We start from the raw sequence: 23863 nt of genomic DNA on the forward strand, positions 1-23863 counted from the left end.
CCACCGAGGGGGAGCAGGTGGAGGGACAACACTCTTTCGCCCCTGGGGCTGCCTGGTGACAGTAACCTACTGTGGGGTCTGGACGCATTTCTGCCAAAAGTCACTGGGTTTCGAAATTTGTTTCTGAGTCTCTTGGATCATGGCTGTTAAGCATCTTGATCAGGAGCCAGAGAGGACGTTTGTGGGCATCGACTTGGGGTCTCGTTGGGGTGGGGAGGAAAGGGCCAGCTCCACCCCCATACCGTGAGGACCCAACGTGTCTCATCACTGAGATCCCAAACCTGACTTTCCAATGGCCTCTGGAGGATGGCATCCACTGGGCCGCTAGGGGGAACAGGCAGAGGGACAGCACTCTTTTCCCCCTGGGGTGGCCCGGTGACAGTAACCTACTGCGGGGTCCAGACACATTTCTGCCAAAAGCCACTGGGTTCTGAGATTTGTTTCTGAGTCTCTGGGATCATGGCTGTTAAGGAGCTTGATCAGGAGCCAGAGAGGCCTTTTGTGGGCAGCGACTTGGGATCTTGTTGGGGTGGGGAGGAAAGGGCCAGCTCCACCCCCATCTCGTGAGGCCCTGCATGTCTTGTCACTGTGGGCCCAAACCTGACTGTCCAGTGGCCCTGGAGGATGGTGTCCACTGGGCCACCAGGGGGAACAGGCCAAGGCACAAAAACTATTCCCACCTGGGGTGGCTCAGTACCGGTAACCTACTGTAGGGACCAGATGCATTTCTGCCCAAAGCCTCTGGATTTTGAGATTTGTTTATGAGTCTCTGGGATCATGGCCATTAAACGGCTTTATCCAGAGCCAGAGAGGCCATTCATGGGTGGTGATTCGTGGTCTCGTTGGGATGGAGAGGAAAGGGCCAGCTCCACCCCCATCCCGTGAGGCCCTGTGTGTCTAGTCACTGCTGGCCCAAACCTGGCTGTCCAATGGCCTCTGGCGGATGACTACCACCTAGCCGCCAAGGTGGAGCAGGCAGAGGAACAGCACCCTTTCTCCCTGGGGTGGCCCGGCAACTCAGGGTCTCGTTGGGGTGGGGAGGAAAGGGCTGGCTCCACCCCATCCCATGAGGACCCATGTGTCTCGTCACTGCAGGCCCAAACCTGACTGTCCAGTGGCCCTGGAGGATGGCGGCCACCGGGCCGCCAGGGGGAACAGACCAAGGCACGAAACCTATTTCCACCTGTGTTGGCTCAGCTCCAGTAACCTACTGCAGGGACCGGATGCATTTCTACCAAAAGCCATTGGGTTTCGAGATTTGTTTCTGAGTCTCTGGGATCATGACCGTTAAGCAGTTCAATCAGGAACTAGAGAGGCCATGCCTTCAGTCACATAGCTGAGCCCAAGGTGGTTTGTGGGTGTGTCTCCCACATACCTAACTTTTGACCTTTTACTTTCTTGGTAAACTTTGCCCCAAGTTTTTGGGGTCTGGCCAAAGGCACAACAGCAATTTTGGGATATCTGGAAGTCTGAAGACGCCATCAGGCTGCTGATGCACTTGCCTCACAGGTACAGATTGACTTTCTGGTGGCACCATACCCCCCCCCAGATTTTAATATTCTAACTGACAAACTTAACCAGGAAGGAAAATTCTCAGGAAAAAAAAAGTTCCTACTTGACTCTGGAGATAAATATCACTGGTGTGTGTGTGTGTGTGTGTGTGTGTGTGTGTGTGAGTATGTGTGTGCGCAAGCGCAGCAGTGACTGAACCCAGGGGTTCATACACATAAGGCAGATATTCTACTACTGAACCATCTCTAGGCTTCCCACTCCAATTATCTCAGATATTTGACATGGTTCCCTTTGTTCATAAGAAATATTATAAATCAGTTTGGTTAAGTACTACAAATATTACTTATGTTTCAAGAATAGAGAGTAAAAGGAATCCTGCTATAAGCCTATTTTGTCCATAAACAGAATGCACATATCTTCTTTGTGTATATTCTTGTTGATGAGAAACACCTCCTCTGGCCTCACAAGAAAATCAGATCATTGAAGGAGTGATGGATGGTGCGCTAAAGTTTAAATGTTTTAGGAGGACCTAGCTTATTAACACTTTAAAACAAGTGAGCATAATATCATTAATTTTGATTAATTCATTTGCTCTTAATATAGCTTTTAATTTGTAATTCTATGTGAATTACAATGTAATTTGGCATTAATTATACTAAATTGACTATAAGTCAGCCAATCACAATGGGAAATTACTCACAGCTGAAAGTAAAACTAAACCCCTCCATCCAGAAAGGACGACACTGACTTCAAAGAATACATTCTACACATTCTTCTCTTCGGCTGTGAGAATGACATTGAATCTTCTGAGGACTGTAAGCGATTTCATATTCTCCTCACTGAGGTGACTATATATTCTTTGGAGCGAAGCCCAATATTAAGGGTAAATAATAAAGTAAACAAGGATTTGCCAGATTTTTCCAGGTCCCCTGAAGAATCTTTTTTGCTCTTCTCCTCTTATGTATAATTTGAGAGACTGTCTAGTGCTTTACAATTCTACACCTCTTGGATTTTAGGAGTTAGAATAGGCACTTAGCCAGGTTGATCTGATTTTTGTCTTCATGCTCCCTGAGCCAGCTGGAAAATCCTTTTTTAAATCCCATGTGCTGTCAGTATCCTGAAGCCACTCCTATTTCACTGAAGTACAAATTACCTTCTGGGCAGAAGAAAGTCATGCCTTAAAAAGCCTGTACCATACCAGGAGGAGAACTAATTGCTCAAGAGATCAAAGAGCAAGTGTCATTGGTGAAGTTTTCTGGAGATCCCTGTATGCACGCAAGAAGCGATGTGACTGAAGAAGAATATGGTCACTTGAGAAAGAAGTGGGATGACGGGGATGGATTCGGAACAAACATGGGTTTGATCTTTTGGTGCAAATTCTTCCTTTGACAATTTTCCCCTTAAAAACAAACCAAATGAAAACTTTGTGATGGTACAGAAGGTCACAGGACAGATGCATCATATCCTGCTTGGCATACACTTAAATATAGGTAGAACTATGGGAGTTTTGTGCATCTGAGGAAACTGCTGGTAAGCAATAAATTTATGCATAAAATGAAGTCTAGTTATGTGTTAACTACTTTCGCTTAGATATTGCTTGGAATATTCAGAGATTTCAAAAATAACTCTTCTTTTTCACTTGGTTAAAGGTAGACTCCCTTTCCTACCATTCTACATTGGAAAATAAATGACTATATTTATAAAAAGTTGGAGTACAGAACTTAAAAAAACCCAAATCCTGATACAGCAGCTACACCATCTCCTGATTCTTTTACAGAAGCGTGTGGGCTTCATGGCGAATGCACACTTGCACGTAGAAGACATGTGTGGATTAGATGCATACTCATCTTTACAACTAAGAAACTTGGTTTGCAGTTCTGACCAGAATCATAATAGCCTCATTATAGCCTGGTTTGTCTCAAGATTAAAGAAGAAAATAGAAGCTCAAGGCTTACTTTTGCCACTCCCAGTGTATATTCCTTTCATCACTATTTTTTAAGAATATAATCAACTCTATGGTTCATCAGTAATAGCTGCACAGTGAACAAAACTTCATATTATATCAATTTTCTCCAAATACCTTTTCTACCAAATTTACCTTGACTGTGACAGAATTTTTCATTCTTTCTCCCCAAGTATTCTTTTTGCTACCAACATGGACTTGGTGGGTTCCAGTGTCTTCCAGTCTCTCCCTTGTGGTTCTCAGTTTAACTTTACGTTTCTCACTAAAAATAGCCCCTGTCCAGTCTAGGCCCATTGATAGATGAGGTCTATTGAGCTTTAACTGTGGTGTTCTATGAAAACAGTAAGTATTTGCGGCAGAGAAAGTGTGACTGCAGTAAACAGAGCAGAGGGGTTAAGAGAAAACATGTACAGGGTATTTCTGCCCTCTGCTTTATCTTCTCATCATTTAGAATGCCAGCAGAATCAATGGGTCTGTTAATCAAACAGCACTGATAGGTTAGGTCATTGGAAGCCTTTTTAGTCATTTTGTGCTTTTCAAGAGTGAATTTGTTAAAATTATGCTGAATACCCACTTAAAGCCTTAGCTGATAACCCTACCTGTGTTTTATAACTCTGCACTGTCAGAACTCATAATAAGTCAAACATTCTTTCAGTGGTGCTCATAAGGGAGGGAAAAAAACCCCACAAATTTAAGAGTAATTTCAGATTGTAAATGAAAAGGAGAGGCACGACTGTTCATTTGCACCAATCATGCCTTCCTTTCATCTGCTCTGATTAGGCCTGGTGCGGTTTCATCAGACCCCTCCATCACCGAGCTGTCACTCCAGCCGTCTGTTGATTGAAAACAATCAAGGCTCTGATGGCACAATTATTCTGACCCTTTAACTAGAGGCTGCTGTGATAATGAAAGGTTGATTATGATAGTTTGTGCCTCTTTCAGTTTGCCAAGAAGGTTAATTTGGGCATCAGACGGATGTTTAATGGGCGCTTGCTGGCTACACTGAGGTAAATGAGAACGTGCAGTCTTGGATATTGCACGGATATAGTTTGGCTGTCAATCATTGTCATTTGGAGTTTGTGCCTCACACTCTGGAAATCACATTTTATTTTTTCCTTGGGATTTAATTTATTCTGTGCCCTGAGGAAGTTCTTTCACTCAGTGACCTTCACAGCAGCTTTCTCTGCCTTTTTTTTTTTTTTGCTTTTTTTCAAATGGAGCTCAAAGGCACAACACATCTAGAAGAGCATTTTTCTTTCATTTTCACTTAAAAAATGGAAACTTGAAAAATCCATCCTTATCACTGCCTTCCAATAGAGCAAATGTTTCTACTTCGTTGTGCGGTGGGGAGGTATACATAAATGGCAAGGATTCTTTGGCCAGTTCGCTAGTGTAGCAGCTAACTTACTTCTCACCATTTTTTTTATGCTAACCAGCAAATAGAGTAAGTTCAAAATGGGCACATATGTGGGATGGAAAGTTTCATTATCCTTCTCTTTCACTAGCACATCTCACATCAGTTTGCCGAATTCCTATTTCCACATGCAGCATTTTACTCCTTTTCCTTCTTTGGGGGCAGGGAGCCAGACATTTATCTATTCAAGTAAGGAATCTTTTAAAAGTTGCCAATTTCAATATGTGCAAATCCAGCATCTGATCTTGTTGTAACTTGAGCACCAGTGTTTTTTTTAAAAAAAAGATGCAAACACACTCTTAGTCTTTACAACATGTAGCTAATTCAGATCCTTTTTATGCATGTCTTTCAAAAAGAAAAATAGGCAAAGAAAACATAAAGGCAGATCTTTATTTGTCTCCAAGCTGTCTCGTATATTAGGCACCTGAAAGCTAGAATCATCATTCAGCTTTTCATTTATATTGTCTCTCCTTAGGGTTTTTAATCCCCCCAATGAACACTCAGTAGCATATTTTTTCTCAGCCTTAATTTTTTTTCTCACATGTCAATTGTAAAACAATTAAGTCTATAGATGGTAAAGATTATAATTTTTTCACAGGTTTTATTTTAAGGTTATTTCTCACCTTTAACAAATGTTATTTATTTTTGAGTGGTAAAGAGTCAGTAAGTCATTATTCATTCTCACCTGAAGAGTCTCCAAAAGTGAATTTAGTCATTTAATCCAGTTGCTATTTTAACACAACTCTTATTTAAGTGACAGAACTGTTTAAAATGTTTATTTTAAAAATGAAAATAGGATTATATGCATCACTCTATTCATCCTTCATGAGACTCTTCATCACACTAAGCCACAAATGCTTGTTGTTTATTTTTGTTTAGTGTCATAGTCAGCATAGATAAAATAGGACTCAGGGATACTTAGTATAAAATATTGATTGGTTATGTCTTATTTTGTTTAAGAAATAAGGAGTAAGTAATTAAGAGAGAAATATGTCACTAAAATCAATTAATGAGTTTTTAGTACTTAGAAAAGTAGTGTGAGGTTTAATTTTAATATTAACTATTAGTATCTGCACAATACAGCAGAGCCTGGCAAGCTACCCATGACATATTCGATATGCCAAAAACAGTAACAATAACGGGTCTCATTTTCATGACCCTGAAATAGCCTCCAATATGTCAGCCTTGGGAAAGACGAGTAAGTAGTGGCTCCTAAAATCTCAGGGCTGGGATGAATGGAGAAGTTACTGGTGCCCACTCGAGTAAATCGATGAACAAGGGGATGATGGTGATACAGTGATACAGTGATCTGCACAATGAGGGATTTGGTCTTATAGCATCACTATTTTGTAAATTATTGGGATTCAAGTAATGTATCCTCGAAGGAAATGTAATTCACCATTTCAAAGTATTCTTTTTCATCTAAGACTAGCTTTCTATTTTCCCCAATCTCTTATATATTTTACATTTAATTGTGAAAATCTTCCCCCCACCAAAATGGATTTGACATCGATTCTCCCAAGAGCTCACTACAGGCCCCCATAGTTTTCTCACACTAATTTGTTTCTCTAGGAGTCCTCTGCAGTTTCCTGCTGCTTCATACTTCATACACCCCATGTTCTGGCATTTCTTGTGCTCCCAGCACTGAGCCCTGCCACAGGGCCCAGTTTCTCTTCTCTCTTCAGTCCTTCAGCCCTGCTATTCAAGTGCTATTGAAGTGACTATTCAAGCTGGTTGTTCCTTCAGCCTTCTTATGAATCTTGCAGACCTGTGATTTCTCCAGATTGCAGTTCTTAATTCCTACTTTCATTCCACAAACATGGGTTTCCTCCTTGGTTCCAGACTGGGGCCGAAACAGGATCCTGCTATCTTCCGCTCATTTCTTTATTCATCACCATCCTTCAGAACTCTTCTGCAATTACGAAGCCACTTGCTGACCTGCTCTGGGCTCATCTTTTTACTTAGCTATCTATCTTACATGGCTATTGTAAATGGACTCTTAGAGTCACTTCTCTCACCTCATCTACCCCCAGTGTATGATATTTGTGCAACTATCAAAGATTCTGTTTTAGGTCTGTTTTTTTTTTTTTTCTGAGGAGGGGATGCACACCTGGCAATATTCAGGCTCCACACCTGGCTCTATACTCAGTCATGATTCCTGGTACAGCTCAGGGGATCATATGTGGTGTCAAGGGTTGAACTAGGATTAGCCACATGAGAAACAAGCACCTTAATCCTTATGCTATTTCTCTCTCTCTCCTTTCTTTCTTTCTTTCTTTCTTTCTTTCTTTCTTTCTTTCTTTCTTTCTTTCTTTCTTTCTTTCTTTCTTTCTTTCTCTTGCAGTGCTCAGAGCTTACTCTTGGCCCTGTGCTCAGGGATCACTCTTGGTAAGGTTCAGGGGACCATATGGGATGCCAAGAATCAAATTTGGGTCAGCTGCATGCAAGACAAGCATCCTACCCTACCTATCACTCCCGCCCCCAGTAATGTCTTCTTTGGTAAAAATATTTTATGTGTCCTCTTATGGCCATGGCAACATGAAAATATAGGAGTCATTGTCCCTCCAGTAATATATGCTCTGATGAAATGGAGTTAGAGAATGCAGTGTGGAATATGTTAGTAATCCAGTAGTTAGGCTGGAATACACCTAGTGAAGGTGGTCAATGGATTGCATCACAATTATGTATATTGTCTTCTGTTCAAGGAAAACATGGGCCCTGCTTCTCCATCACCAGCACTCTAGCTCCATACCTTTCACAGTAGAATCTGACCCTGTTTGTTGGTAGATTTCCCACTTTAATTACTGTGCTCTGTTTGTAAATTAATGTTTAAAGTGACCTTTGAGAATTCTTTTCTTTTTATTTGGAAACTGCTAACATTAATGCAGTAAGTGCAATTGAAGTGCTTCCTGGACATCTAAATTCATCATAGCACCCTTCTTTAGACGGATTTGTCTATCTCAGTATCAGTGGCCTGAGGCAGCTTCTTGAGTCTGTAAGGTCATTTTGGTCATTAAAGGTTTAATTTCAGATGAGGAGTGAGTGTGCCAGTGAAACTGCTATTGCTTCATTATTACTGAATCAGTTAATAAAGAAATATTCAAAGGCTTGATGCTCTCAGGATGCTCCAGGGCATGTTTACAAATTAAACCACTTGGGAAAAAAACATGCAATTTATAAATGCAGTAGCAATATTTAGCACATCCATGAGGGGGACTGAAAGATAGTACAGTAGTCAGGGCTCTTGCCTTGCACATGACTGATTTGAATTTAATCCCCAGCATCCTGTATGGTCCCCCGAGCCCCTCTAGGATTGATCCCTAAATGTAGAGTCAAGAGTAAGTCCTGGGTACTGGATTTGGTCCAAAAACAAACAAAGAAACAAACAAAAGGCATCCCTGAGGTAAATCTGAGAATGTGGCTACAATAAACAGAAGTTCCCAAATTTGTGAACTTTTTTTCTCCCTAACTGCATTGTCAATGAGTTTGTTTTACAGGGAGACATGAAGATACTCAAAGTCAAGTGTCTTAAAGCTTCAAAGTGAATCACATAAAATATAAAAGTGTGTGTATGTGAAAGGCTTGTAATACTCTGTTTTAGAAAGTAAATTATTGCTTATTATTGACATTTAGTCAGGAAAAGAGAAATGGATAAATGAAAAATATGAAAAGATTGATAGTTACACTATTTTCCCAGTAAATAACAAAATAAGGAAAAAAGTAATAAACTCAGAAAAGCATTATTTTACTTTTTTTTTTCATTTTTGGACCACACCCAATGGTGCTCAGTGCTTACTCCTGGATCTATGCTCAGGGATCACTCCTTGTGGTGCTCAGGGGACCATATGTGGTACTGGGGATACACTCTTGGTCACTCACATGCAAGACAAGTGCCTTACTTTCTGTACTATGGCTCCAGTCCCATTATTTTACTTTTTTTAAAGTCAGATAACTTTATTTATATGTCTAAACTCTACTTTTATTACATCAGTCTACTTGATAGCTGAGTAAACTGCACATAAACTCAAGAATTTTTAGGGGGAGGCCCAAACCAAGTAAAGAAAGCAACTATATAGGAAATATTACACAGAAGAAACTATCTCTTTTCATTCATTCAATCATTAATTCATTCTTCATTCGTCCTGGATTGATGAATTTTTAAAATGTTGCATACCTATATTGTCTTATAATTGCAGAGTTCATTTCTGTGAAAATAGGTTTATCATAAGGTAGTTTATTATCTGCAACAGTCTGTCATGTTTATATTATCATTTTGTTATCACAGTGTGTGAAATATTTAATGCTCTATAGCTAGCTTCTTATCAACCACAGAAATCTCTTAATACAAGAATATTCTGAATATTCTTTATTTCTTGTCAAAAAGATAAGTAGTATATGACCATCACAGTTAGTCTTTATATTGTCTAAATGTCATAGTTTACCAAGTATTTCCACATGTTGTCTCACTTAGTCCTCTGTAGACTATTACCAACATTGACACTAACTGATATTTTGCAAGATGAAACTGAGCCTTAGCAACTTGGTGTTTTTTCTGAGTGAATGATTAAATTACATTGCAAGGACTTAAAGGATTTAAGCATTAAACCATGTCCCCTTTTCACTATGGGACTTTTACCTCTATGGACACTTACCAATTAGTGGTAAAAAAATATGATTTCCCTCATCATTTATTATTTATCTGACTTCACCCTGGCAGTGCATCCTTTATGGCTGTTGTCACAGGGAAATAATGCAAAATAGTGAGGCCAACCTATCACTGTAGTTCCCGTTGCCTGAGAGGGAATGCAGGGTTTTTTCTTATTGGCAAAGATGATTTTTCTCTTATTTCTCAGCATTGTTCTAATCATAAAAGCTTACTGTATCACTGATCATAGGGAACGTCCCATTTACATCTGAAAGGGCATTATAGATAAGTTTAAATATATTATTATTTTACTTAGATATCATCAGTCTAGTAGAGAATGATACTCATTCAATTGATGATTAAGTAGATTAGTGTTGCCCTCAGTGGGCGAAATTTTATGATGTTATTTCTAACTGTTCATGTATTTCACTCAAGTATGAGAAGACCAAAAATGGGTTCCATTTTTCCTGCAGCATTGTTTGCATAGGTGATTTATTTGGCAATAGATCTTTTATTGTCCTGTAGCACATCCTTCTCATCTAAATATCTCAGTATGTAATAGATATTTAAAAACCTGAGATAAAAATTTATGTGACTAGTATACTAAATACTTGCGATTGTATATAATATTTTTGTTGGGATTCTAAATAAATAATACCTTGAGGCAGTTACCTGACAAAATTAGGATGTGTGTACTTTGACTCAGATTATTCTACTTTTACTAGAGATGGTCTCCATTGAAAAGGAATAGTAGATCTTAACAAAACTCTAAATGTCAACTTTTACAAGCATGTGCACATGTTTGTATTTCTGGTGAGTACAGATGAATAATGGGACAGAAATATCACTGTTTTTCTTGAAATGGAATTATAAAACTCACTGTGTTATAGAAATCCTAGCTTGAATGCTAGACACAATGATTAGTTGGGTTGCCATTCATGCCTAAAGGAATTTAGGGGGCTTCTTCTTACAAATATAACATTTTGGATCCATAGGTGACATATATCCTAGAGGTAGAAGAGAATCTCTCATCAACTCACTCACTTGACACATGAGAAGACAAATGACTGCTCTCGTGTCAGCCATGTACGCATACTGCTCTTTGTATTGACTTTTCAAAGATCAGTTTCAACGGGTGACCAATTCTTGCAGACAAAAAGGACATCACACAATAGTATCCTTACGCTTTTCCTATCTTTATTTTCTCTTCCTTGATATATAATTTACCTTATAAAAATCCTCTTGTGTTATAACATCAAGCCAAAGGACAACTGAAGTGTCTTTTTATTTGCCCCCCTAAAGATTCACAACTTAAATGTGGCAAGCCTCAGGGAAGTTTTTATTGTATGTGCTCTAGTCCTGTGTGTTTAACCATCTATGGAAAAGAAGCATCCTTGGGTTTTCAGGGCTCTTTTTTTTGTGTGTGTACTGTAGTATGAATTTTTAAAATGTGTATCAAATTATTACCAGAGAAAAAATTATGCTAAATGTGAAAAAGAACATCTATCAATCTACCAACTTTGTATTTATAAATGAACAAAAATTATTATGCATTGTTATTATATCTGCTAAGCTGAATATTCTTTTCAAATCTGTCATTTTTTTTTCTGACAGTGTCTGAACCTGGGGCATCAGATCTAATGCTATTGAAATGTATTTCATGGAGGAAAAAAATAGCCTATGTATCTTATATAAGTCTGTAGTCAGCTATAATGGTTAATGTGCAGCCTCCCTTGAAAAATCTGTTTTACAAGCAAAATGTTGACACAATTTTAATTATAGCACTCGAGTGAGCACTGTTATAATTTTTAATCTTCCTCCATGGTAACATTTTCTTTGTTCTTGTAGAGGAAAATGCTCTGATCCTATGTCCCTAGTTTCTGGTGCTTTCAGATTTTATGGGAATGCTGTCTTTCTGAACATAAATTTTTCATTTGGTCTCAGAAAAGAGAATATAGCTACAAATTTTGGTGTACTTATTAAAATTTGAACTTTCCCCTCTATTCTGTCAATATTTGTTTTAATATGTCACAGTTTGGCCCTTATAGGACTCACCTAAAAGAGATGGGTTTCTAAGTAGTTTAACATGGCAACTCACAATACATCCTCACTTATACTAGGAAAACTTTCAATATTTACGATATAAAGAAACTCTAGTATTAAAAAGGTATCTTTGTAAAGTTCTATATTTATGTTTATTAGAAGTTAAGGCATTATGTGATGATACATGAAATAATATACTCTAGTGTAAACTGCAGAAGTCAGTGCAACTTCTCTCTGACAGCATGGAATAAAATATAGAGAGCATGCTTGGATATGCAATCTAGAAAGGGAAAATTCTGTCTATACATTATCATTCATTCTATTTAAATATGCTTCCATGGCTTCACATTCTTTGTTGACCAAGTCTTGCTTATCATGCTTGACTTTTTGGTAAATATTTAAGAATGTCAGCTGACTGTTGCTTTGATCTGTCCCTTCCTTATCCCTCTCTGAGTTTGCAGAAGTGTAGAATTTATGCTGCACTTCAGACATTGAAAGGAGACTAGTGGCCTGGTTTATCTCAGTAGGATGACAAGGCTGCAAGGATAGAGTGTGCCTTCACAGTGGGGACTCCTGCAAGAGACAGGATTCAATTTTCCCCTTCAGCAAAGTTGATTGCAACTAAGTTTTAAATAGTAGAATAATTATAGTGGCCCCTGGTCAACTGGGCAGAATAAGACTGTGGGCAAAAATACTAGTTCTTGCTTATTCAGCTCAGAAGGATAAGTTCTATGATAGGAATGTTCTTTGCATGAGGCTAAAGAGATCGCTTAGGGGGGCTAGAGTACATGCTTTGCATGTAGAGCCTGATTTTGATCCCCAGTACAGTATATGATACTCCAAGCACAGCCAGGAGTGACCCTAGAGCACTGAGACAGGAATAAATCCTGAATACCACCAGATGTTACTCCAAAACCAAAAGAAAACAAAAATACTGTCCTTTTCAGTATTTTCCTGTAAAGAGTATTTATACACCTAGACGAGGAAATGCAACTGCTTTTAGATATTTTCCTAAGGACTTTATTTTTTGTTGCTGTTAGTCAAAGAAGATTTGATCATCTGTTGAGAACCTTGTCCTAAAAGGACACACACACACATACATACAAACATACATGTTTATATATATATATATTTGAAAAATATGAAAGTACTGGATGAAAGAGTCATGTATATTCAAGAATTTGCAATAAGCAAGGCTTGGTCAACAAGGAATGCAAAGCCATGGAAGCATATTTAAATAGAATTAATTACAATGTATAGACAGAATTTTCCCTTTCTAAATTACATATATTTACTTTGTGATTCATATATTTTCCAGGAAATCTGTAAGTATATAAATTCTCATTGTGTTGATGTTTCTTTGGGGGTATATTGTATAGTACAAACACATATGGACATAGACAATGAAAGTTAGACTTCAAAAGTCACTTGTTTCAAAGGATCAGTAATTGTAGAATACAAAACAGTAACTTTTGAGAGTTGAAGCTTTATTTAGTAAAGACAGTTGGATCACAATGTAAAGATTTGTTAAGATGTATTTACTCATATGTTAAGATGTATTTACTCATATGATTGATGTATTTCTGAAATATGTGAGTAAATTGTATGACTTCATACAAAGTATGTAGGATTTAGTATTATGTAATCCTGTATAGAATTACACATAATATATTCGATTGCATAAAACAGCAATTAATGAGGATATACAGAGAAACTAAAGGAAAAAATTACCTTTTTCATACATGTTTAAGTCACATTTAGTTTACAAAAACTACCTAGAATTTAAATATTTATATGCATAAAAATGCAAAGCAATAATTTAAACCACTCATGTTATTTTCCTTAGATAGATTTTAACTATAAAGTTTTTTTTATCAATACCTATAAGTATGTCAATATGTTTTTTAGGTAAAACAATATATAAATAAGACTCATTGAAAAATAATCAACCTATCTTGAAACTAGTTCTATTCTTTTATAGTTTTAGAAAAATTTAAAATTTTAGTGACTGGAGTGATAGTACAGTGGGTAGGGCATTTCACCTTACATGCAACCAACCCAGGTTTGATCCCCACAATCCTTATGGTCCCCTGAGCCTACCCTGACAAAAGAGCCAGGTATAAGCCAGGTATTGCACTGCTAGGTATAGTCCACAGACAATTTAATTTTAAGGTCACACTTTTTAAAATCTAGAAGATATAAACGTTACGGTTTTTCTTGAATGCATTTTCTGGATTGCTCTTAATAACATATTGGTGGGTGCATTTCATTCTAGAATCACCTTCATTCTAGCTTGCATCAAAGACTTTTTCTCCCTTTATTTTATGGGTCTTTCTCTGTCTCTGTTTCCTGTCTCTCCCCTTTTCTCTTTCCTCTTCTTCTCCTTTCTCACTCTCATGTTCTAAATTTAACTATTTACTTTCCAAAAAATGATGGAAAATTTTGATCAGATGTAAAAAAGAATCCATATTGATGAAAAAAACATGAAGTTTTAAATTCTAACTTTTCCACTAATTATCTGTATGACTTGAGGTAAGTCTCATAAACATGCCTAGCTTTGATTTCATTTGAAAAGCTTGAACCAGTGACCGCTGATATTTGAGCTCATTATGATATCTTATTATCTGAGAACTTACAATGTTCATTGTATTGTCAAGAATTTTAAATAGAAAAGTCCAGAACCATTATGTGAGGGAGTAAAAATGGGGCCTTCTATAGAAAAGTCTGTGCATTTTCTGCTGCAGTGCTATGTTCTGAGAGCTTATAAGGGCTCTATAGGAAAGCCACAAAGATGAAATAATACATAGGAAACTGTAATCTGTGATAGACAGATAAACATATAATTTATTTTGTATGTTCAAGAAAAATAGCCTAAGAACAACTGTAAAGAATTTTCCATTAACACAACAAGAATGGATATGCTACTTGTGAGGCACTGTTCTTACAAAAAGGTTTGGGTGAATAGGAGTTAACTGTTGCAAACGCTCCTTTCAGGAAGGAGCAATTATCTATCAGAGTAAAATGAACTGGATTGTCTTTTTACAGGCAGAGTATCTGAGAGATCTTTCTTGAAATCTCTGAAATTAACAATTCCAGAGTTTCAGGCATTCTAGAAAACATCTTGACTGATGGTTGTGTTTCCTAAGTACTCAGGGTTGTGCTTTTTCTAGCAGAATCCTTAATTTCTTTTCTACTCTTGCTAGCTTTGTTGCCAAAACAGATGTTCTCTGTATGCTCCTTTTCCCTCCCAGTTATAATAGGCTGGAGTTCATGGTGATGGGGAAGAGAATGTGCTGGAATAAGTAATATAAAATACATTTCCAACCTTTCCTGAGCTGTGCTTTCTCTGCAATCTTATTTTTAAAACCACTAGTTCCCAGAATGACTATTTTTAAACCAAAACACACAAATATGCTACAAAACTAACTATGGTCTTTGAGTTCCATCAGTAAATAGCAAATCAGTATTTCACTACTTACTGGTATGCTTTAAACCCTTTAAATGGAGTTTGGGAATTTCTTCATACTCTCGGTAGCTTGCCGGGCTCTCTGACGGAGGAATCAAACCCAGGTTGGCCATGTGCAAGGCAAACGCCTTACTACTTATCTGTCATATTAAACTATATTGTGAGCTCCATCTTTATGAAAATATCATTTCATTTATACCAGATAAGTTAAAAACCATAAGCTTCTCATTCTAATAAGGTTGTCATTTACTGTTGTAAATAATTACATGGAAAAACTGTCACCAGTATTCCCGGTAACCCCCCCCCCCCCATCCCATCCTCCCCCTTCCTCCATGGCAGACAATATTCCCCATACTCTCTTTCTCTCTACTGAGCAATGCCCTTTGGACTAGAATTACAAGATTGAATTAAGAGCAACAACAAAGATGAAGTTTTAGAAAGTTTTATATAGTGAATGAGAAATGACCTTGACTAGAATGATTTTATTCCTGAGAACTTATGAAATCTCTGTGGGTAAAGAATGGAAAATCATTTATTAAGTTGTTGAATTATCTCTACAGGAAAGTATTTGAAAGCCAATTCCATAAAACTTCTAAAATTAGGGTACAGGAAAGCGAGGATGTTACCTGTGGGAGCTTTCTCCAATTCTGGTAGAGAACTAGTGACTAATGAGGGGCGCTTTTCTTTTACAATATCTTTGATTATTGCTGATGTTCCCATACAACGATAATTTAAATCAGGCTGATATTTCTTAAACTAAAGAATGCAACTTTCTAGAAAATCAGTGTGTCATTCATCTACCCTCCATGGTGTCTGCCTTCTTGGCTTTGCTCTTCAGTGACCTTCTTTTCATTTCTCTTTCTGTTATCCATTAAGAGACCCAATTCATGCATATTAGAAGCATATCCTGCTTCTTATACTTTATTTGTTAAGGCAAACAGACAAGCCCAAAGCTTCTTGACATTTTAGAGCCACTTGTCAAGGATGGAGAAAGTTAGAAACTCTGAATTCATCATCTAGTGCTAACAAGAGGTCAATGATCCTTTTCATTAGAATGAAAACCCAGTTCATATTTGCCAATGCATTTTGGCCCATGGGACTTTTCCCCAGTATAGACTGCTGAAAAGGGAAACTCCAAACCCCATACCTCCTTCTGTTTGTCAGAATACAAGCAAAACACAACATTATTAATTATTCTAATTTATTGCTTTTCATGATAATGCCTTCAGATCCATAGTTAACTTTCTAGCATAGCTAGCTCAATGTAAGTTCTACTAAGAAGAACTCATATATGAATAATCAGAGATATTAGATTCATATCTTTGTGCTAGTGTGTTAGTGTTAGGCATGCCAGACTTAAATATTAAGTTGCAGTAATTAATTTACTTCAGGTGCTTTGTAACATGAAGCTTTGTTGGTATTTTTAAAGTTATAAATCAAATTATTTTATTTGGTAGTATATCTGGTTTAAATTTTTAAAAATTCATTTCTACTATTAGCAGAAGGTTTTATTCCCTTCCATATTAGAGGGTATATACACCTACCAAAAATGATTTTATTTACATTCTGCCATTGTGTTTGTAATACAAAGATAAGCTCCTGCTTTGTTGAAAATGTTTCCAAAAGATTGACAATATCTTACATATGTGAACATCTACTTCTTCAAGATGAAAGCTAATTGAGAAAAATAATGTATAGATTGCAAACATGCTTTTTCATTTTTTGCTTCCTGAATTATAAAGTTAATGAAAGAACAGGAAGAATGTCCTTTTTCTTACAGAATCATTTTCTGACTCTCATATTGATTTTCTCTCAGGTATCCTCTGCAGTTTCAAATAATCACCTATTTTCCTACATTATTCCTATTGATACTGCACGCTGGCTGATGTGATGACACCACTCACTGTTGACATCTCTTTGTGGTGGATTATACCAAGTCTTTCTTACATGAGACATGAAGTATCAGGCTGTTTCACAACAGAACTCTCATTCTTTGAAAACTAATTAACATTTACCCCCAAGTAGATTCCAAAAGTCACCATCATTGTATCATTGTTCCTGGAGCTGTCCTCCCGTTGTTCATCGATCTGCTCGAGCGGGCCCAGTAACATCTCCATTGTGAGACTTCTTGTTACTGTGTTTGGCATATTGAATACTCTCGGTAGCTTGCCAGGCTCTCTGAGAGGGGCAGAGGAATCGAACCTGGCTCCGCCAGGTTGGCTGTGTGCAAGGCAGATGCCCAACAGCTATTGTTCCTAAATCTTAAATAATGTTCTAAGTTCTCTTATAATGCAGAAAAAGAAATTTCCCAGCTGGGTAACAAAATGTGTAAATGTCACACTGCAAGAAAAAAAAAGTTGCAGTAAAAGGTGTCTGCTGAAATATACAGTGGGGTGTCAGTAGATCATGTGTGGGTGCTTCATCCCTCGCTCTTACTTTTGTCTTCTCCGTTTCTTTCACCTCCCTCTGTTTCAGCTAGCTGTGAGGTGGTTGGAACACAACTGTCGTTACCAGTACATGGATGAACTCCTGCAATATATCCGCTTTGGCCTGATGGATGTGGATACACTCCACACCGTTGCCCTGTCCCACCCCCTGGTTCAGGCAAGTGAGACGGCCACAGCCCTCGTCAACGAGGCCCTGGAATATCACCAGAGCATCTATGCACAGCCAGTGTGGCAGACTCGCAGGACTAAACCACGGTTCCAGTCAGACACTCTATATATCATTGGTGGGAAGAAGCGTGAGGTGTGTAAAGTGAAGGAACTTCGGTACTTCAATCCTGTTGATCAGGAGAATGCTCTCATAGCGGCCATTGCCAACTGGAGTGAGCTGACCCCCATGCCTGTGGGAAGGAGCCACCACTGTGTGGCTGTCATGGGGGATTTTCTGTTTGTGGCAGGAGGGGAGGTTGAGCACGCCAGTGGCCGGACTTGTGCTGTGAGGACTGCCTGTCGCTATGACCCCCGAAGCAACTCCTGGGCAGAGATAGCACCCATGAAAAACTGCCGGGAGCATTTTGTACTGGGTGCTATGGATGAATACCTCTATGCAGTTGGGGGCAGAAATGAACTGCGCCAAGTTCTGCCTACAGTTGAGCGATACTGCCCCAAGAAGAACAAATGGACTTTCGTGCAGTCCTTTGACCGATCCCTTTCATGTCATGCTGGATATGTGGCAGATGGTCTTCTTTGGATTTCAGGTAGATCATGCCTCAAATGTTAAACTTATCACACACATTTTGGGGAAAGAAAAACAATTCCACTGTAGCATTTCATTTACAGGTCAAGCTTTGGTGGTTGTGGCCATGTGTGAGCAATTATACCCAGGTCAACATTTTAGCTAAGTCACTTTCTTTTATTGAGTATCTATTCTACAGAGAGCAATGCAGTAGGAAGGAGTTGACCTTTCTGTGACTTTCTATATAGCTGATGGAGTTAAATATTAAGATGGAAATTAGTTGCTTATCATACCTAACAAACCTAGTTTTGACCTGTGACTCTCAACTGGGGGATATAGAACCTTTCTCTGCCCCCAGGATGTTCCAAGTGGGCCACAGGTGAAAACTGCATAAATGGAGGGCCATGGCACAAGACTGGGGGACCAACCAGTAGTTAGGAATGCCCCAGCAGGGGAACAAGATAAGGGAGCCATGGTGGGAAAAAAGATTGAGGAAAACTGGTTTAGACATCTTCTGATATTTGTGGATTCTATCACACACTTCATGATTTATCCAGGTTCTTTTGCTTTTCTTTGACCCCGGGCTACCTAACTATGAGTCATTTCATCAGAAAGGGAAGGTGACTTAAAATCCCAGTCATTACATTTAATGGATATATCAATGGATATATATCTAGTGGAGAGCCATACTGTGCACTGTGAGTTGGACTTTAAATTATTGTCTAAAATAACATTTTCATATTATTTTAGCAAATTGTCAACTATTTAATCCATGCACAGATATTTCTTTAACCCCTTAAAATTGCTTTTTTTCCCCACATATAAGGAGAGGGTAAAGCATAAACTGTTAACATCATATCATCAAATTGTGGTTTCCATCTTATGCTAGAGAGACTTATAGTGTTCTTTGAAATGGTCGTATAGCAAGGAAGAGAATTGCACTCTGTCTTTGGAGGATACTCATTTTACAAATCATAAAAAATGATTGTTGAATTTCTATGTCAAGAACAAAGAGGAATAGGAAAACAGAAAAATACTAGGAGTAATTTAGAGATACTGCATTTTAAAGAAAGTCACTCTCAAGTAAGCCTGTCAAGTCATCTCAGCTTTCTTGTCCGATCTCTAGTTGTTTCACTAGATTCATCTGAACTTTGCCAATTTTTCTTTCTGCTATCTTCAGTAACTGGGTATATAATCATGGTCTTAGTCTCTCTGAGTGGTTCCTTGATTAGTTGCAATTGATTTTCATTAAAGAAGATAGCTCAATCCAGAAATTAGGTGTTCAATAATTAATAAATAAGATTAAGACTAAGACTAAATGGGATAAATTAGGTAAACCCACTGATTACAGGCTCTGTGTAACACATAAATATTAAATATGAGTGTGAATATTACATAACTAGAGCCCTTTAATGAAATTTCACTTTACTGTTGACTTACTTACTTTTCTCTAAATATATTTTTCATTAGTTAAGAAAATAACCACTAAAATTATATCCTGTTAACTTTGCTGGAGAACCTACAAACTTGGCTACAAATAAATCTTTGCCAATATAAGGAACATACCTATACTTTATTTGGACAACAAAACAATGATAGATTTATGAAAATAATGTAATTTATGTTTTCTCCTTATTTAGATTCCTTCCATTGACTCATTTAGTTTTCATATATCATTTATGTACTGCATTCAAAATTTTGCAATGCATTTAAAATCTGTGTATAAATTTTTTATAAATATTTTAATAAACCTATTTTTGGTTATAAAACTAGGTTTTTAAAAAATGCTGGAGTTTTCTTAACATAATCTTGAAGATATGACTACTTAATACCTTCTTTATCCTTAAGGAAGCACAGAGGTTCATCTTAGACTTGATAGATCTACCATTCTTGTAGCAAACTGACTAAACTGACTACTCTTACAATATGGGTCTGTGTTTTTCTTTCTGTTTTTATTAAATACATTGCCTTATATTTAGATCATATTTCTGCATCACTTTGTTTTTCTGTACTGTGAAAGGGAATACATTTTCTTTGTTCTTTCTTTGCACTAATGTATGCTGTCTGTGTTAACCATACTTAATGAAAACAATCACAATTTTCTCAGGTTTGTTTCTCCCCACTGTGTACTTGAGATGAAAAACTCACTTCCCTATGTACAGTACAATACTGTTAATTGGAAAGAAGAGGAAATCACCAGTGACATTTCTAATACCTTCAGTTGTCTGCTTCTTTCCTCAGGCCTGGCTTATAATAAATCAATTGTGAATCTAACCATGGATAGGGAGGGGTGACTAGATTTGCTAATGGGTCCCTTAAAAAAAGACGAACATATTTCACTCTATCATTGGTTTAGAAGTGTTACTCTTGATTTATGGGAGCAGATGAAGATGTTTGAGGCTATTCTCATCCTTTACCAAATAGCTAAGTATTTGCAATTTAATTGATAGAGGTTTGGGTCCTTGGCATCATTTTGGTATTTTGCAAGCTTCACCTGAGGTGGAGGTAGTAAGGATTATTGAATATGGATTTTAGGAGCTTATTTTTATTCTACAGAACAGGAAATGAATGTTTCTTTGGAGGTGCAACATTTCCAGTGTGCTTACTCCCCCCCTCCCTTTCTCTTGTTCATTTTGGGGTCAGGTTACCTTGAAGCCTACCCGTGGTTTTAAAAGTGAAACAAGCAGAAAGGAATTCCAAAAAATCAGACTGTATGGCTATGCTCATTAGCATTTAATTTAAGATGTTAGAGATAGTCAAATTTCACAGGCTCCTGCAGCATTTGACATTGTGACCCACTTCACAACGCTCCACATCATTTCTACTTGAAATTCGCAATACTGAAGTTAAATTTTCTCCATTTGTACTTTAGAAGATACATTTTCCATTTTAAGCTATTGTTTGTGAACTACTAAACAGATTTATTTTTGTGAGTGAAAATTAATCCTGAACTCATCTTGCTGAACAACTTACCTTTTCACTTTTTTCAAATGGCAGCAAGATAATGGGAAGCACAAAGTTCGTGCTTTAAAACTCTAAAACTGATAAATGCTAACACATTTACTCAAAAGCAGTATTTAGTGCTTTCTTCTGCTGATGACTGCTACATCCTTACAATGCCCTAGTGCGGTCATAGGTAAATAAAATTCATTCAACAAATCACTTCCTGTCCTATTGGAGTTGGAAATCACAGTTTTACAGGTTTTACATTAATGAATAAAAAACTTTAAAGCTTCTTGAACTCCCTGGAAGATATGTTTATTTCCATCTTGATTAAATGTTAAAAGTATATGGTATTTGCATTGTCCCAGTTTAGGTAACTTTGATATATTCAAACCTATCAAAGGGACCTTAATTTTGTAGTATTCATTAACTTCAGATCACTGTAATATCATTAACATTTAAAAATACCATAGCTGGGGCTGGAGCGATAGTACAGTGGGTAGGGCGTTTGCTTTGCACGTGGCCGACCTGAGTTTGATTTCCAGCATTCCATATGGTCCCCTGAGCACCGCCAGGAGTAATTCCAGAGTGCAGAGCCAAAAATAACCCCTGTGCATTTCTGGGTGTGACCCAAAAAAGAAAAAAAATATATACCATAGCTAACTTTACCTTTGCCAACATTATTTTATTTGACTCTCTCTCTCTTGCTCTATGTAATATGTATATATATACACTATCTCGCTATATATGTATTCATACATATATATGTATATATGTGTATATATATATATATATATATATATATATATATGGGCTGGAGCAATAGCACAGTGGGTAGGGCGTTTGCCTTGCACGCGGCCAACCCAGGTTCGATTTCTCCATCCCTCTTGGAGAGCCCAGAAGCCTGGCAAGCTCCCCGTGGCATATTTGATACACCAAAAACAGTACCAACAAGTCTCACAATGGAGACGGAGACGTTACATGTGCCTGCTTGAGCAAATCAATGAACAATGAGAGGACAGTGCTACAGTGCACTCTCTCTCTCTCTATATATATATATGTGTGTGTGTGTGTGTGTGTGTGTGTGTGTGTGTACATAAGTCAGAGTCAGAAGCAAGGCAAACAGGGTCTACCAGGGTTAACAATCTGGCACCCCATGTGGTTCCTCGAACTCTGCTAAGAGTTACTTCATTTTTTTTTATTAGTGAGACATCATGAGGTACAGTTGTAGACTTACAAATTTTTGTGCTTGGGTTTCAATTATACAATGATCAAATACCCATCCCTCACCAGTGCCCATTTCCCACCACCACGGATCCCAGTATCCCTCCCAACCCCCATCCCCCCCATCCCACCCTGCCTCTGTGGCAGGGCATTCCCTTTTGTTCTCTCTCTCTCTCTTATTGGGTGTTGTGGTTTGCAAAAGAGGCAAGGGGTGACAATCATGTTTGGTCTATAGTCTACTTTCAGCATGCTTCTCCCATCCTGGGAGGATCCTCCCAACACCTTTATTTGGTGTTCCCTTCTCTATCTGAGCTCCCTTTTCCCCTAGCATGTGTGGTTGGCCTCCAAGTCATGGAGTAAAATTCCTGGTACTAATCTCAGCCATTCTTGGGTGTTAGTCTCCTATTTTGTTACTTTATGTTCCCCAGATGAATGCAATCTTTCTATGTTTATCCCTTTCTTTCTGAGTCATTTCACTTAACATGATACTTTCCAAGTAGTACCACTTGTATGTAAATTTCATGACTTAGTCTTTTCTAACAGCTACATAGTACGCTAAGATAACTTCTGACTAGAGAGCTGGTAGTAAGCCCTGAACACAGCCTAGTGTAGTCCAAAAACAAACAAACAAACAAACGGACAAAACCCAAACTATTGGGAACTAATACTGGGGTAGCAGAGGCTGATTGTGCTGGACTGGCATCATAAACTGGTGGTTACATGCATCTGTGAAATTGGTTTCATTTCTTACCAAGATGTGGAACAAGGTTTCCAGCCCCATTGTATCTTTTCAGTGTTAATACTGGAGCACCAAAGTAGAAGAAGCCGTGGATCCCATGCTCAGGCTCCTGGAACAGTGAGGGATCATACTTGTCAAATTTACTATTGAAGTTGCCTCCAAAGCAGAGCTCAGGTCCACCAGGGCCCCCCACATATATACTCTAAGCATATCATTATACTATCGTGTAGGGTGATAGAAGTCTTCCCAAGGTACCGAACTTGTGCAAAGCAGGGAGTATTTAGGGCAGAAACATAAGTTTCACAAAAGTTAAGGCAGATTAAGCATAACTTGGCCTTATGTCTATTGGCTACTTCCTGCTCACCCATCCATGGATCTTGTCTTCATGCTTCTTTGTCCAATCATCTCAATAATTCTCTTGCCTCCTGGTAAGCACTCTGTTAGACAGTCTTGTAGTACACTTTGTCTCTGCCTGTACTTGGGTGGCTGAGCCCCCTAGGAGAAGGCCACCTGTTTCTCACATAAAGACAGATAAAGTCCAATGAGGAGGAGTTGGGGAGTTAGAGGAGACAGATGGATAAGAGATAGTTTGGATATAAAACAGGAAAAAAGGTTGGATGGAAAAGATACACCCCAGAGGAGGAGAAAGAATGATATAGAAATCAGAACCAGAAAACAAGGATGCCATGGAAAGTGGCCTGACCTACAGAAATACCATTGTTCAAAATCTTTTT

At 38.0% G+C, this 23863-nt stretch overlaps 1 protein-coding gene across 3 annotated transcripts in view; it reads left to right on the plus strand.

Annotated features, from left to right (window-relative positions):
* KLHL32 (kelch like family member 32) overlaps positions 1–23863 on the plus strand; it is a 224029-nt gene that overhangs the window by 176713 nt on the left and 23453 nt on the right. Inside the window, exon 7 of one of the 3 annotated variants that reach the window (XM_056125147.1) lies at positions 17519–18245. In XM_056125147.1, coding sequence (XP_055981122.1) covers positions 17519–18245 — 727 coding nt within the window. Of the gene's footprint in view, positions 1–17518; positions 18246–23863 lie in introns of those variants that run through there. The other 2 variants (XM_056125149.1, XM_056125148.1) reach the window with 2 other exon arrangements.

Source organism: Sorex fumeus, unplaced genomic scaffold (assembly GCF_029834395.1).
Source record: "Sorex fumeus unplaced genomic scaffold, SorFum_2.1 ptg000054l, whole genome shotgun sequence".
NCBI lineage: Eukaryota > Metazoa > Chordata > Mammalia > Eulipotyphla > Soricidae > Sorex > Sorex fumeus.